The following is a 17,473-nucleotide window of genomic DNA, read 5'->3' on the forward strand; positions in this document are numbered from 1 at the left end:
TGAGGAAAAACATTAAAATTATTCTTAGAAAATCTGCAACACAAATGAAGACCTCATATACATGATATATACTCAATTAAAAAACTAAATATGCATAATAATCAGTACCTTAGAAAATAGGGATTTCCAAATGGCCAACTTCATTAGCAACCTGGAAGAAGGCACACTAAACAGAGAAATCACTATGAGCCCCTCAGAAGGAGATAACTAAATGAAAATAACAAGGACTAATAAGGATGTGGAAGCAACTAAAACTTTCATATACAACCCAGCAATTCCATTTTGGGGGCAAATAATCACAGAAATACATGCACATAAGCACTAAGAGAAATGTCATTATATAGCATTATTTATAATATATTCAAGCTGAAAACTGCAGTGGTCCATCAACAATAGAACAGATTTGAGAGTAAGCTTGAGAGAAAAGAGAACACTGTGTATCAATAAAAATGAATAAACTTATAGTTCCGTGTAAGAACCTGGATGCTTTTCACAAATACTAAGCAAAATCAGTTAAATACAAAACACGTATATTCTACTTATTCCGTTTATGTAGTTCAAAGAATAGAAGCATCTAAACAAACTTAGAGATAAAGACTTAAGTGGTAAAAGCAGAAATAAAACTACCATAAAAGCAAAGAGTGATTAACTTCTGGACCAGGAAGGTGGGACAGGACAGTTTCTGGGAGGTTTTTCATGAGGAAGCTTCTGGAATATTAGTACTGTTCTGTTTTCCTGACTTGGGGATCATGGTTACAAGATTGCCTACTTTGTGGTAACTTCACTAAGTCTTGTCCATTTTTGCTTCTGTTATATTTCATAATAAAAATCGATTGTTATGACATTTGATTACTGTTTGGTGTTTTCTCAATTTCTTACCATTGCAGTTACAGACTGCCATTGAGATCTATTTACACTTACCTATTTTCTCCACCTACTTCAAATGAAGATTATGAGCAGAGCTCCAAGAAAGATGAAAAGAGTTATGGAGATTAGATGCACAATGATGTAAATATACTTAACACTACTTAAAAAAATAGTTTATGTTGGAAATTGTTACATTTTAAACAATTTTTTTAGTACTGCTGAGGATGGAGCCCAGGATATCTTGCATGTGGTAGGCAAGAGTTCTACCACTGAGCTACACTCCCAGCCTTAGAAAAGAAATTTTTTAAAAGGAGCAGCAGCTCCACAACGTCATCATCATACTGCCTCTTGGATATGGAAACAGTAGTGCTCTGGGGGATTTTACACTATCTACTCTTTTGGCCTCTCGGGTTGTGGTTTAGGGAACTCATGAATTTTAAAGTTCAAGAAACTCAATTTAACAATGTAAGTATAAAATATAAATTTTGTCTTCAAACTTGCTGCCTTAATATCTCATAGTACCAAAACAAACAAAAATACCCTTATAGTCCAAACACCATTTTGCATTCTAAAACTTCAAAGGTAGAGTGATCTTTAATTACCTTGAGATGAACAGTGATTACATGTGAATTTTAAAAAAATTCTAAGACAATTATTATTCCAATGTAGTCAAACTATAGTTTTACTTTTCTGCTACATTAAAACAAGTCTTAAAAAGTTAAAATGGCAATTTACTGACAAAGTTACATTGAACCAAAACATTGTTTCCTAATATTGAAAGCTGAAGGTTCTTTCCTGTGCAAAATGAAAAAAATTCTAAAGATTTGATTAAATACCAAGAACTTCAACATGTATGGCTTTGTCAGGACTCCTTTCCTTAATAGAGATCAATCTATTTGACTAGGTTTCTTCTCCCTTCCATCTCCCCCATGCCGCCCCCACTCCGCCATCGAAATAAGATTTTCACTGGGCTAAAAAAAGAAGGCAAAACAGGAGGTTTAAGTTAAACTAATTTTCCATAAAACCTTTGTAAATGTGAACAAAAACAATTTGTAAAAGACAACACTTAACACAAAATTTGAATTAACTTTATTCCCCTACAGTCAACAACTTCTCTGCATTGAATTTTAAAGCAACAAAGTAAAAGAAAGTCCCCCGAATGACAAGGTATCAGAAATCCAGATTTAGTTACGCTTTATTTGTGAAAATGTTCAGCCATTTTATTGTTCTGTAAAAGAACCATCATCTGGGTCAAAAATGAATTCTATAAATCAAAGAATATTCTACACCTTGAAAAAGAAAATCAGCAGTAACATTCTCACTGAACATTGTAAATTACATTGTTCTTCATAAAAGGTACATACTATTCTGCACTTTTCCACCAAAAGCAGTGGTGTGTTATGCTTGTCATATAAAAAAAAAATTATATCCTGTAGCAGGAAAAAACCTTTCTCTTTCACTTTTACTAAACAACTGGAGAAAATTTTCAAGTCTGTATAAAGTTGCCTATAAGCTGGAAAGTGAACATGTTCAATCTCCATTTATATTTTAGTGCATTTTTTGACAATTGTCACATTTTTAATAAAAGTAAGAAAATGCATATAGCACTAAAGAGTGTTTCATCAAATGCTTAAGGTATTAAAAAATATGGAGCAGAGAACAAAAATCATTATGATGAATGAATCTGTTATAAAATGAGAAAAATCCAAAGTTTACAAATCCTGTCATTTTGAAGAGTCACAGAAAATGAACTTTGGATACTTTTTTTTTTTTTCCTCCTTAAATCTTTTGCATGTAAACATAGTGCTAACCTCAGTACTAAGGTGCCAAACCCTATCCTGGTAAGCAACATTCTGTGTAGTTGCTATGATTTCCAAAGGATACAAATTTAGCCCTTGAATGAACAATGTATGAAACCTGCTCTCTAAGTACCTGGTGAAAACAACTGCAGTAATAATGTGTCAACATAAAAATCTTATTTGAATCAATCAGCTACTCTTGAGGTCCATCTTTGAAATAGCAGCTTCTTATAGCAAACAGTAACCAAGAGAAAATGTACATTTGATGAAACATTCTTTGCATTGGAGAAACATGAAAATAAATATAGTTCAAGGAAGTATAATTACTTTTCTAATACCTTTCTCAGACCTGTACTGGTTTACTGGTTCAAGAAGCTCTCATCACATTTTGTCTTTTATATTTTACATATTGCTATGTGGGTAATTCAGATAAAATGCAAGTCTTGTAAAATAAAAACACTGACAAGAATGCATGTGCCAGGGACCAAATTAGAGGGTTCTTTGGTGCAATTAGTCCAAATTCTCAGATTTGAAGGATAATATGTACCAATAAAAAAAAAAAATCTGCTGCTAGACATTTTACAGCAGTGCTCTGTCTTGCTTCACATTACAAATCAGAAACAGCTGTTCTCAATAATCCAATTTTATTTTTTCAATCAGGCATTGCCAGAAAATTTTGTACATTAACCTGGACCAGTGATGGTTCTGTACCCTCTGTTGCTGTGAAACATGACATGAGCTAAAGGCAAAGACCGGTTCTCACGAGGACAACTGCTTCAAGTCAGGAACCAAAACAGTGTGTTTAAACAGTCTTCTTAGATATTTTCTTGCCTTTCTTAAAAACTAGCTTATTTTTAATGTAGCCCCGCTTCCTTTTGGTAGTCTAAAACAAAACAAAACCAGAACACATAGTGTTAGCACAGATTTCTTACAGGTTAAGAAAAATTATCTACATACATGATTTACTGTATTATGATGAAGACTGTCTTAATAAGCTCTTGGCTCTTATGACTGGACTCCCTGAACAATTAGTGAATACTAACTATTGAATGCATGATGAATATGACTAGGTCCCTAACTTTAAGATGCAAGGACTATGACAGCATTTCTCGAATGCATTCCTTACCACCAAGTGAAAGAATCCCCACACCTCCCTTTTCAAATAAATGCTTAGCTGTAATAATTTCTCAAATTTCCCAGTCATAATACAATATAACATCAGACTAAGGAATCATAAAATGGAAATGCTACTGCTGGTTTAGCCTTTAAGGAATCAGCTATGTGTCAGAAATATAAATTAGTAACTTTTGGAGCCTCAGTTTTCTTATCTGTAAAATGAGGATGCTACCAATCTATAAAAGTGAAAGACAAAAATCACTTAGCACATTCTCCAACATTTCAGGAAGGAAATTAAGTACTTAAAAATGGAAAAACATAACAAAAACACATTCCTTGAGTTTCATACAACATTTTAAAAAATGTTTTTTCTTAATTCAGCATCCCACTAAAATACTTAACAGAAACAAATCACTGCAAAGGTGGTGGTAGAAACCATTGCAAAAACATTTGCTGTGTTAGAATTCTATAGGATATATTGTACAAGCATGTATGCTTTTGTTGATTTGACACACATGCCTTGTCATTGAAGAAAGTAACAATTTTCTTAAAGTAAGTAGCTGGATGCATTATCAAATTCTGGCTTAACAGAGGCAAGATTCAAGAGACCTGACCATTCAATTCAAAGTTTACAATTCTTAGATATTTCAGAAACTTAGGGTAAATACAGCATCATCTTCCTTCTATTCATCATGATCACTTCAAAACAATTTAGAATTTTTCTAACAATGATAAGAACATAAGGCAAAATACAATTCCTTGTTGAGGTTGCAAAACTTAGCTACTGTTAATTTGTTAACCACAGTGCACGTTATCTTTATTTTATTATGGGAAACATAAAAATGTGAGATGGTGCAATTTGTAAAAACACAAACCAGGCCATGGAGTTAGTTCCTTTTTTCTTATTATCTGTATGTTTCTAACATGAAAACTTTTCTATGAGATCTATGCAAATGACTATGCAAGTATACAACTGGGTCCTCAGCGTGTTTTTTCTTGTATTGGCAAAAAGTCACCATACCACAAAGTTTTTCTGCAGCCCTGGATTACAATTTCTAGCACTTCAGCCGTGCCAACTTAGCAGTGGCAGAAAAACACCTTCATCCTCAAATTGAAAACCAGAATAGGGAGAAGAAAGTAAATAAGAAACATTTCTTTACAGTGCTAGTACAAAAAGAATATAAAGCCATGAAAAACAAATTTAAAAATTCATGTTATTGTCTACTAGAATATGTTTCAGCTCAGAAGACTAATTTTTATTTATCCATTCACACTTACTTATTTTGGGGAAATAATGGATGGAAAGACAAAAAAGAGATTAAGAGAATGTACTGCCTTTGAGATCTCTGTCATCATTCAGATTGCAAATTCAACAGTCCCCTTCCCTGCCACCAGCCCCCAACCCAAATAAAACAAATATATAGTTCTTAACTAGGCTTGGATGTCTTAGGAGTAACTGCTTTCAGACTAGCAGGATTTGCTTTGACTTCTGCACTGGTATAACTCACCGGCTTCTCTACCCTCATGCCTGTGAGAAACCAGATCATTTGGTATCTTTGCCATCTGACATGAAGACTGGTAATTGAATTTGACAAGACTGACAGAATGAAGTCAGTTCTATGTGACACCCTTTAAATACATTAGTCTAGATATGGTAATCTTTTCTGGGAGAGAAAGTATCCATATAAAGCTTTTATTTAAATATCACAGTTAATATTTAGTACATTTCTAGTAAAATTTGAAGTAATCTGGAGGATATTTGGTGTATATTTGAAGAAATAAAGGGACAAGACAATTACTTTAATGATATAAAATAACTGATCTGAACTGTGGAAACCCTAAGCACCTTTTCAAAAAGTAAGACTGAAATCAATCTAAATATAGAACCTTATAATACAATCTTTAACATTTTATCTGACACCTTATTATTCCTCATCTTCCATAGCTGGGCAACCTACATAAATATTCATTTTTAGTAATCTTTTATAGAAAAGATTAGAGATGTATTTGGCTAAAATGAGCAATAATGACCTCCAATAAAATATTTCATATCTTATTAAATATTTATTACAAAAGGACAGCAATAGTCTCATCATAATTCCTACCTACAAGCTTTGTCATAATAATTACATTAAAAATAATTATCTGAAGATAAATGATTTTTTTTTCCTTCAGAAAGACTCACCAATCAAAAGCCTATTCTTTATTCTTGAATATTATAGTAACATCATACTATGAATGGAGTATGAAGACGCAATATAAATTTGCTTTGACCAAAAGATAAAGAACTAATCACAATTCTATTAAGCACTTGGTATTTTTACTTTCACAAAGGTATGAAAAGTGATAGCTACAGACACATCTTACTTTACAAATAAATCTTACTAATGGCAATGGCACAAATTAAAGCCAGAAAAATCTCAGCCTAGGTCATCGATAACCACACCATGCTGTCTAGAAACAGTTGCTGGTAGGGACAGCTTAAGTACACAGTTTGAAAAGAATTCCCCTAGCAGGCTAATCTGATATATACTTTGTATATATAAGCCATAGCCTATAAATATGGCAAATGAAAATTTAGTAGTAATTTTCAGTAATGTTTTCTGTGTAGGCCGACTAACTAACCCTGAATCATCCTTTCATAGGAATGATTTAACTTGGCACCCACCTTCTTTGACAAATACTTCTGTTTTGGGAAAATGTTGGTGACTCGAGGTTTATGATCTAGTGTCTCCCTGTTATCAGGTGCTTTCACTTTATATATCCTGACAAGCCAGTGTTCTGATGTAAAGGCTTCCTCCAAATGCTTGAATTTAATGTCCTTATTTCCAATTTCAGCATTACGTGTTCGGTCAAAACCTGGGGGTGTACGAAAATCCAGCTGCAAAAGTAACATTAGTATCGGATGTTAAACATACTGGAAAACTTATTCCGTGTTAGAAATTAGTAAATGTTGTTATTAGAGTAATACCCTCTCCCTTAAATTAAGAAAACAGAATCAAGAAATGTACTTTTATAATTCTCATCATATGGTAATAACTAGACAGAAGGTAATCAGGAAGGGAGACTGAATCAGAATAAGAATTTTACAGTCCTTGAGTGGACTAGATGAGCAGCTCACAGACATTAAAAAAAAAAAAGATGAATTCCAACAAAACCCTTTTTTAAAAATTAAGATTTGCCCCCTCCCCCCTTTTATAAATATATATAGAAAACACACAGAAGGCATTTCTTTTCTTCCTCAGAGCCTTACAACTATCTGTTTTTTCTGTCGTGGCCTTCAATTCAGTTCTTTTGCGTTGCTGGCTCCTTCTTATAGCCTTTGACCTCAACCTAAACAGCATCTCTACAGAGAAATACTTTTTTGAGACTAGTAGTTGGTAAGTTTCTTCTACTGTTTCCTACAGAACCTTGTTTCTTTTACTCTATATGATATACTGTTAACCTTTTATTTATTTTTAAAGTTTCCTATCTTTTCCACTAGAATGACGACTTTATCTTATTCACAGTGTATTTGTATTTTGAGGGCTACTTGTTAAATAAGTGTACAAGTAAACAGTGGTATTATACCCTGGAAATGTACTACAAAGGAACCTCAACAAGCTGATCTATGGGAGGATTTATGAGGAATAGAAAAAGAAAAAACAGGGAAAGAGTGACTACAAAATATTCAGACTAAGTTTATGTAGCATACAAACTTAACAAAGGTAAAGTCAACTTAGAAACAAAAATAAAACCTCTATTCCAAAGAGTAGACAGCTTATTTTGGCTTGTTTACACAACACTAAAAACATATATAAACATTATTTAAACTATATCTCATCTGTAAGCAGGGCAGGCATCAAAATAAATTCATGCTAGAATCATGGTTTAAAAATAGTCCTTCAACACAATCATTAGCAGAGAAACTAGTCATTTTCCCCAGAAAACCTAATTTCTGGAGTGACTAGTTATTACTACTTTCATAGCCTAAGTTGAGACACCAGCAAGTAGCCTTCAAAGAAACAAAAACTTACAATTAATTATTGTCTGTCTGGTATATTCTTTGTTTTTAAAGCCACCTCCAGAGTTAATTCCAGTTCAATAAATAATGAAGCAAATGCCTGGCTGTACAAATCTACCTTGAAGTAACACAATGAGCAGGAGTACAGTGATATGCATGCTCTTCTAAAAAAAAAAAAGTGTACCAAGCCCATATTTGCCATAACAATTGTATTTTTCAAAAGGTTAAAATTTTGTTTCACAAACTGAAACCTAAACAAACCCCTTCTGTTTATAGAATTATCTTGATCCCTAGTGATAGTATAAAATTAAGCAGTTTTCCCCCTGCTTTCTAGGGTTATCAACTTACCAGAAAGCACTATGAAATTAGTTTTCACTGAGATTTTAGTATGGAGGCAATAACTTGGTATTATAGTCAAGTAATAAAATAGCTATTAAAAAAAACTTAGGAACGGTTGGGGAGGATGTAATTTTTTCCTCAACCCTCATGAGTTCTTAGTTGGGATGGGCCCCTGTCAACAAAGGATAGATTAAAAAAGAGAAAAACAAGTATAATAATTTATGTAGCACACATCACATAGGAGAAATTGCAATGAAAAACTCAAAAAAATGGCTTAGAATTCTGGATTATACATAACGTTTAACAAAGAACACTTAAGTTTGTGGGGAAATGACAAGACAAAGGAAAGGGTATTAAAGCTCCAGAATAAGAAAGTATGGGAAGGTAAATATAAAGGAGAAATGAATGGCATATTGGGGTGACATGTTCCGGTTTCCCTCAAAAATCAAGTTATAAGTTCAGTCCAGCCCACATTATTTAAAGACAAGGAAAACAAAAACAAAAACGAGTAGAGTCCAAAAAGAATGTGAGGGTTACAAGATTTGACAGAGCCTAACCTAAAACACAGGTATTATAACATCAAATCCATTGTTCTTTTTTCCCCCTCCTAGAGACAGATTTATTTAGGAAAGCAGAAACACATTCAAGGGAGAATATGAGTTATCTCAAGAGAGAAACATATTTTGGGATAATGAAAGGAATACTTAGTCAAGGGAAAATGTTGGCCACCTCCAGAGAGAGAAACAGCCCCTCTCTTCCTTCATTCTGCTATAACGCCTCTCTGCATATTCGCTCATTTTGCAGATCATTAGCTTTTGTTACACATCATTCTGAATTAGTAGGAAACTCTATTCCAGACAGTTCTAGCTATTTGGGATAATGGAGAACAGGTATAGAGTGAATGTCTGAAGTGACCATATAATTTAACTCTTTAAGGATTTTCTCCATCAAACATCGAAGTGGTAAACTACCTAAGAGTAAACTGTTTCCTAGCTGGGAAACCTTGCCCCTGGAGAACAATGCCTTCCAAAAGCAAAAAGTCAAAAGGTAAGATGGCAAGTGAAGGTTGGATTTGAGCTAATGTTGAAAAAAAAAAAAAATTTGGAAATAAGTCCTTGATCTTAATTATTTTCCTAATTTCTCACATTATACAGTACAATAAAATAGCATTATTTTAAGTTTCTAGAGGCATGAGGATTATTTTTCTTCTGAATAAAGACTGTAGAAAAACTGATTTAACTAACCTGCATTTCTCCAAATCTGTAGTATGACATTTTATACATAAGGCAATTCAACAAAGTAGGGGATCCTGCTTTGTCTACACGAAATTCTCCCTGTGGAGTGAAATAGTCACTTTCCTATAAGAAAGAAACCAGAAGTTTCTACGTCAGTTCAGTTTAACACATCCAAAGCTACAGGGTTTCCCTTCTGCATTTTTCCCCAAAGGAACCAGCTTTCGAGGTATATTCATAAAGTCATGTTCATTTATATCCCTCACCCCCAACTTAATCCCGTCTAATAAAGCCTTAAAAATAATTTATGAAGAATGGTACCAACAAACCATGGTTATAATAACAGGTAGGGCTGACTCTTTCCAACTCTCCTCCTCCTCATTCATTTTCACAATTTTCCTATATGAACTCTAAAATCAGCTCCTTTAGCTGGAGAAGGGAATGTTTAGAAAACTAACAATAGTACGTAGAACTATTTTCAGTAATAATTTATAAATTAACCTTTACAAGGAACTATTTGGTACTCCAGTTAAAAAATGTAATTTCTGACCCAGAAATTTCTGGTCCACCAGAGTACTGTATATGGGTAAACTAATAAATGTAGAAAACTATTTTTGCATCACTGTTTGAGATTAAAAAAAAAAAAACTGGAAAACACATAAAAATCCATCAATAAGGATAGGTTAAATAAATAAGGAATATAAACGTATACAAACACATAACATAATACACTACATTCTGCAAATGTAAAAAAAAAAAAAAAAAAAAAGGAATAGAGAAGCCTTCCATAATCTAATATGGAAAGATTCTCAAGATATACAAAGTAAACAGTGTCTATACCTTATTACTATTTATCTGCTTAAATGAGAATCACATAAACAAAAAAAAAAAAGTGAGTACAAGGTGTATATTATGGTATACAAAATGATCTGAAATACATGTAAACTGTAGAATATCTAAATGGAGTTAATTAAATATGCATTTTTACCATATACTTATTCCATATGGTGAGAACACCTAAAACTCTTGTCAATTTACAAGTATACAATACATGTTATTCACTACAGGTCTATCCTTTTTTTCATACTTTATTTTTGAATGTATGATCTATTCACAAAGTTTAAAAAGAATTATAAAAGCATAGAAATTTAGAGTTTCTATGTAAGCATTCAGAGCCTACACATGTGGAAATAATGATCTGGCATGTCATACATAGTGTTAAGGCAAATTCACAAATGAAAATTACATAGTGGGAGAATTAAATTTTAGATAAATAATTTAACATAATAGTGTTTATCATATTCTGTGGCTTCCTCATATGGAGCACAATTGTAGCCCATTTTCTAAAAGCTCACAAATGAATGAGAGAGAAGATAAAAATCTAACTTAGGAAACAGGTACATGTGATTTGATTATAAACACAGACATGGATGCAACAAAAAAGAGCTTCTGGAAAAGTGCCAAGTATGTAGAAGGGAAGTTATTCCAAGAAAGGAACAAGTTCTTTGGGACAGCGCAGAATGGCCAAGTGGAAAAAAGTTGGTAGGGGGCCAAGAGACCAGCAATGGAAATCTAAAGCATTCCAGGATAAGGAGAGTTTGGATTTTCTATCAATGTATCACCAAGACAGTATCTATTTCATACTAGCCACTTGGTGAAGCTTCATCTATATTACCACAAACTTTCATAATACCACCACAAATGAGTTACTATTGACATTTTCAATAGTGATGACTTAGTCTTGTCTTGGTCATCAAGATCCATATCCTGGAATGAGACTTGGTGTTCATTTATGCCGAGTGATCCAAAATAATTTGCCCATAACCCAAACTTATAGTTTTAGTTCGTATTCATTTCTGTCTGGTTTTACCTCCTTGCCCCATCATCTATTGAAGGCTTTTAAGCCAGACAATGACGTGATCAATGTCATATTACGTTGGGAGAGCAAAGAAGACTAAGGCAAAGATAGCAATTTCAAGGTTGCTGTCCTCTTCCGGGTTTACAATCATTAGAGTCAGTACCAGGTTAGAAACAATGAAAATATTTTAAAAAGGGCTGACGTGAGAAGGTGTGAAAAAGTAAAAGCAAGAAAATTTGGGCAAGGAATTGCTTCATAGAGTTGAATGTAAATGCAATCTTGAGGATACAGTCTGAGACATGCATCACTAGGCAATCTTGTTATCATGCATGTGAATATCATACAGTATACTTATACAAATCCAGATGGCATAGCTTACTACATACCTAGGCTATGTGGTATATATAATACTGTCAATTTGTAGTCTGCAGTTGACCTAAATGTCCTTACTTATCATGTGACTATGAAATATGAGTTTCAAACGTTCTAAATCTAGGAAGTGCTTCTAGTATCTTTAATAAATAGTAAAATCAGGATAAGGGACTACTTAGGGGGATAGAACAATGAAAACAAATATAATGCAATTAAAGAGATAAGATTTGGACATTATGGACTGTCTTTCACATACCTGGGATTATCTAGTTTCTTACCCGAATGTCTTTTGGATGTTCTCCTTCAGCTATCCTAACCATCCAAAGAAACTTGTTGATATCATCACCAGAATAGCCAATAACCCCTCCAAAAATAACCAAAACATAATCTACATCTAGAGTCCTCATGATTTTATAGGCTGCTGTTTCATTAGAAGACATAGCTTTTCCCACCTGCAGAATAAAATAAAACTGAATGTACACTTTTACTGCAAGAGCCTGACTTACCTGGATTTTTTTTTTTTGCAAAAATGATTTTCTAAGCTATCAAAGAATTTATTGAGATTTATAAACATTAACAACTCACTATAATCAATTTATAGCAGAAACGTCAAAATATGAATACATGTTCTAATATTTTGCTAACAATTAAGCTCTATGAAATTAACATTTAAAAATGAAAGTAGACAAACTTTACTTTGGTGTGTGTAGTATTATATTGAACCCAGGGCCTTGTGCACACTAGGCAAGAGCACTATTACTGAGCTACATCCATAGTTCCTTTTAAATTTTGAGGCAGGGTCTTTCCCCTTGGTTGCCTGGAATTAAGGCATATGCCACCAGCAAAAGGAGGCAAACTTTAAGAGACAATTTCTCACAACTTCAGGCAGGGCTTGCAGGTGATCTTGCTAACACATATTCTTCACCCCAGCATAGCAGACAATTGATCACTAGCTACAACACTAACAAATAGAATTCATTTAGTTGACCCATTTATCTATTCAAAATTTTTAAAGTCCAGAAGTGATTACCTTAATTTATATAGATTAGTCATTTAAAAGTGAACACACTTTGCATACCCATAATGCATTTGCTTTACATACTTGCAAAGATTTTTTTAAGTTTATAAAATGGAAAATATAAACATTTAAAGTTTCAGATTTTGCCTAATTCTCCAGTAAGCTTAAATATAAAATGTACCAGAAGCAAGTCTATGATTCTGAATTATACCTATAAGTAAGTAAACCATTCTAACAAAATAAGTATATCTTTAAGTAACATTATTAAATATGTTAAAGAAATATTTTGAGACCTCAGCAATTAAAGAGTACTTTCACCCTCATCTTTTCTATTTAATCACAAATGAAACTTGACTGGAAAGTAATAGGATTTAAAAAAAAAAAAATCTTTTCCTTAAAAAGTCAAATGCTTACCAGTGCTATGTGACTGTTATTCCAGGTATTATTATCCACCAAAGTAGTTCTATTAGCCATTCCAGCTATTTGATAGCCATAATCCCACCAAGACATCACTCGGGCATGTTCATCTGTATTTTGCCTTAGCCAAAAGTAAGCTTCTCTAAAATCATCTAAGATATTCCTGGTGCTGAAAAGAATAATAATATTTTAAATAAGATTTAAATATGAAGAAGACAACTTAAAATTTTGAGGTGCTAAAACTACTGAATAATTTCACATTTTAAGGATCACAGTTAAAAGCTTCTAGGAAAAAAAAAAAAAGAACAAGAAAATGAAGAGCAAAGCCAGTGCTTCTCAAACTAATATAAATACAAACCATATACATATCTTTTAAAAAGCAGATTCTGATTAAATAGTTCTGGGGTGGGCCTGATATTCTTCAAGTCAACTAAACTCCAATGTGAAGCAGAAGTGGGAAGAGGCAAGGCAATGTATAAATCAACTGTTAAATTTTAGCTGCATCAGAATCATCTGGGCCTGTTAAACCAGACTGCCGGGCTCTACTTCAGCAATGAATAGATAAATGGGTCAACTAAATGATTCATTAGGCTTAGGGCAGAGTCAGTGAATTAGCATTTTCTAACAAGTTTCACTGTAATGATGATGCTGTGTTCAAAGGGATACATTCTGAGGGAAAAAAAAATGTACACCAAAATTTTGAAAAAGAGCAGCATGAAATACTACTTACCCCTTCAAAGGTGGAGAGAGAAGTCACACCCAAATGGGGAAAAAACAAAAGCGGGTGTAGCTCAGCGCAAAGTCTAGTATGTGTGAGGCCCCGAGTTTGATAGGATGGAAAAGAAAAGGAAAAGAAAAAGGGAAAATGGAAAAAGGCAAAGGGAAAGGGAAAGGAAGAAGATTCAAATTCAGGGCCTCAAATACAATTCTATCTTTTGAGTCAAAAAGTATATGTTTTTAGTGTGTGTGGGGGGGATGGTGTTCTAAAATCTTTTTGTAGTCAAGTCATTTTCTTACCCATCATGATTATAAGAGGCTAGGACCACACTTGGACTGGAGTAGGCATTGCTTGTGACCCAGGTACAGTGTACTGCAAACATCATCAGCAGCATCAGCATCAACATAGTGACAATACTTTTTATATTAGGACCCAATCCCTCTTCAGTTTTTTCCTGTTCAGTTACATGTTTCCTCACTTTACCTGCCTGAAGATACAGAAAACTGGTTAGACAAATTCATCATTTGACTTGCTTCACAGGACATTCAAGGGAAAAAAGTTGGGAGAATGATAATTTAATTCTGTGATTCAGAAAATGTGTAACTAGCAGATATTCTTCTATAGGTTTAGAAGAGTTTTCTAAAACTTTATCAAAGTAGATTCTAAAGTCAATTGTTAATCAAAGTTTCCTGGGACTAGGAGCTGATCTCAGAGTGAAATAATCTCTAGTAAGAAGCTACTCCAATCAATTATCCTTATTTCTTAATTAAATATATAGAAAATAAGTAAATGGCCCATTCTGACAGTATGAAATCTAATATATAAATTCTTAGAAAATCTTAAATTTCACATCCTAAAAATGACAATGTCTACTTATAATCCAGACTATGCAGGACTTCGGTATGGGAAAAAAATTAGCCTTCTAATTTCGAAACCCTAAAACCAATGGACTTGGTAAAAAACACCAAAATTACTTTGAACACACACATTAATCATCACCACCACTAAAAATCAGAAGAGAAAACCAGTAGTAATCACAAACTCAAAATTACAAGACTGATTAAGATACCACAAAACAACAAAACCAAAATATAACAAAAATCCCAAAAGGATGTATGTCAAATCTTTATGAGTTTTACTGATCTTATGGTAAAGACAAAGAATTTCAGTTAACTTCTATAGTGGGAAGTTTCATTACTTACTCATTGGTATTCAAAACACTAGTCAATATTAAAATAGCAAGGTAGGTTTAATATGGCATCCAAGATTTGCTTTAACAAGTCTTTTCCACACATACAAACTTGATTTGTTATTTGAGAGACTACAGGTTAAAAATGAATTACATTGTATTAGCTACAGATGGTTAAAAAATGGGAGGTTTAAAAAGTAAATCAGTTAAATATCAAATTATCATTTAAAAAGTTGATAATGTATATGGATCTTAAAGATAAGCACTTATCCACATGGCTTAAAATCTCATGTAATTTAGCAAAGCACCAAGTGTTTGCTGTAAAGAAGCCTATTAACAAATTTAAGTATTCAGATTAACAAATGCCCCCAAAGAAAGAATTCCTTGTCTGATTACATTCTATTTTCTTACTTTGAGCTAAAAGATCGACTGGGATTCAAATTTTGAGGCAAACATTGTAACCAAACAGAAGCATCACAGCTTATCTAAATCCTCATTTAATCACATTTCTTAATATGTATGGTTCATATTGTGGTAGAAAAATTAAGAAAGCACATTAAATTTTTAAAGGCCTTAGTTTAGATTCCCCACCTTATCATACAAATTTCCTGGGTTTCTTTTGTCATCCTCATCACTGCTGTCTTCCACAGGTGGATTTTCCCTTTTCATGTCATCCCCCAAATAGTGCTCAAAAACATTTGAGAAGGCAATTGCAGACAGCATACAGACGACTGGAGTCAAAGTCAACATCAGTCGCACCATCACTCCAGCAAAGTAGACAGCACTGATTGCATACAAAGCAACTGCAAAGACAAATTTTCTTACAACACTTCAGGGGAAAACATTCACCGGAAATTAAATATTTAATACCACAGTTTAAAACAAATCTAAAAGTAGAGAAAAGCCTCATAATTACCTAATTGCTTTTATATTAATACTGATAGTCATATTTAAAAATCAGAATTAGTGTTGACTAAATAAAAACTAAAAGAGCAATAGTTTGGAGATAGGTATCATGATTCATATTTGATTAATTTTAGGTATGGGGAATTAGACTAAATCATTATTTGTCAACAGCATCTTATATTATAAAATCCTTAGCTGACAGAAGAAAATATATTTCTATATTATATTATTAGGCACAAATTAACAGAATAAAATATGGTCCATGAAAAGCCACTGCCAATTTTTAGCATAAAGCCTGTTTTAAAGAAAAAGTGGGATGAGAAGAGCATCATATTATTAAACAAAAGAATAATCTACAAGTCACTGTCAGGCAACTTTTTAAAAAATTTCAGACAAATTTCCAATGGCCTTCTAGATATGTGCTAATAACCACAGGAAAAAGTTCTACAACTTCTGGTTAAAGGTTATTAACTTTACAAAGTCAATGATCATTGAGATCATAAAATATTTTTCCTAAAGTAATACGTTTATTATACCATATTCTTAAGCTTACAGCTCAATGACTTTGTATATAGGTATGCCCCTATGTAATTACTACCTATGATGACTGAGGTACATAATATTTTTCTAGATTCTTATGTCTCAGATAATAACTGCCTTCCCCCCTATAAAAAAAAAAAAGTAACCACTATTCAGCATTAACTTAGTTTTCCTTATTCATCAACTTTAGAGAAATAGAATCTTTTAGAAGTATCCTCTTTTGTACTGACTTAATTTGGCCACACTGTTCTTTTGTTAACTGCTGTAATGTATACCACTGCACAAATCTATAAAAATATTCCTATCCATTCTATTGCTGATGACCTTTGTAATGTGTATAATTAGGGGCTATCCTGGATAAAGTTGTCCCGTGAATTCTTAAATATGTCCTTTGGGGAATATATGTGCTTACTTCCCCTGAGATATACCTAAGAATGGGATTATTGGGTCATAAGGTGGGCTTATGTTTAAGTCTTTTTGAATGATGCAGTAAAACATGGCCTTAATTCAGAGTTTACTAATCTAGATAAACTAGAAAAGAATTAGTATCATTTATACATTTGGGTTTATACATTTGGGTGTTCTGCAGTAATAACCCAAGGTGATACTTATGGTCTAGGCCCTATACTAGTACAAACTCAAGTCCTGGTATTATAAATTATTGGCTTGCATGACTCTGTACATATTACAAATCATTTCTCAACATTTGTTTCTATCTATGTCTAACCACCACAGCACACTTCTTGTAATTATTAAATTATGTAAGAGCATTTGGTTTGCAAGCCCCTCCCTCCCCATGTATTGGGGACTGAACCCAAAGGCACATTTTTTTTTTGTACTGGGGATTGAACTCAGGGGGCAGTGGACCACTGCACCATAACCCCAGCCCTATTTCATATTTTCTTAATTTGTCAATGAACCTTTATTTTATTTATAATGTGGTACTACTGAGAATGGAACCCAGTGCCTCACACATGCTAGGCAAGTGCTCTACCACTGAACCACTACTCCAGCTTGCCTATTTTGTATTTTCATTTAGAGACAGGGTCTCGATGACTTGCTTAGCACCTTGCTTTTGCTGAGGCTGCCTTTGAATGTA

The 17,473-nt window shown here is 33.2% G+C and overlaps 1 protein-coding gene across 1 annotated transcript in view; it reads right to left on the minus strand.

The window, feature by feature from the left end:
- Positions 1-2,044: 2,044 nt before the first annotated feature.
- The window catches only part of STT3B (STT3 oligosaccharyltransferase complex catalytic subunit B), a 91,120-nt gene continuing 75,691 nt past the window's right edge, over positions 2,045-17,473 (minus strand). The window contains exons 10-16 of the mRNA XM_081288207.1: positions 15,520-15,731; positions 14,039-14,226; positions 13,019-13,190; positions 11,865-12,038; positions 9,369-9,482; positions 6,451-6,663; positions 2,045-3,549 (exon numbers count right to left, since the gene is read on the minus strand). Of these exons, the coding sequence (XP_081144333.1) occupies positions 3,469-3,549; positions 6,451-6,663; positions 9,369-9,482; positions 11,865-12,038; positions 13,019-13,190; positions 14,039-14,226; positions 15,520-15,731 (1,154 nt within the window). The 3' untranslated portion in view covers positions 2,045-3,468. The remainder of the gene's footprint in view (positions 3,550-6,450; positions 6,664-9,368; positions 9,483-11,864; positions 12,039-13,018; positions 13,191-14,038; positions 14,227-15,519; positions 15,732-17,473) is intronic.

Source organism: Spermophilus citellus, assembly GCF_964194105.1.
Source record: "Spermophilus citellus genome assembly, chromosome: 3".
In the NCBI taxonomy this organism is placed as follows: domain Eukaryota; kingdom Metazoa; phylum Chordata; class Mammalia; order Rodentia; family Sciuridae; genus Spermophilus; species Spermophilus citellus.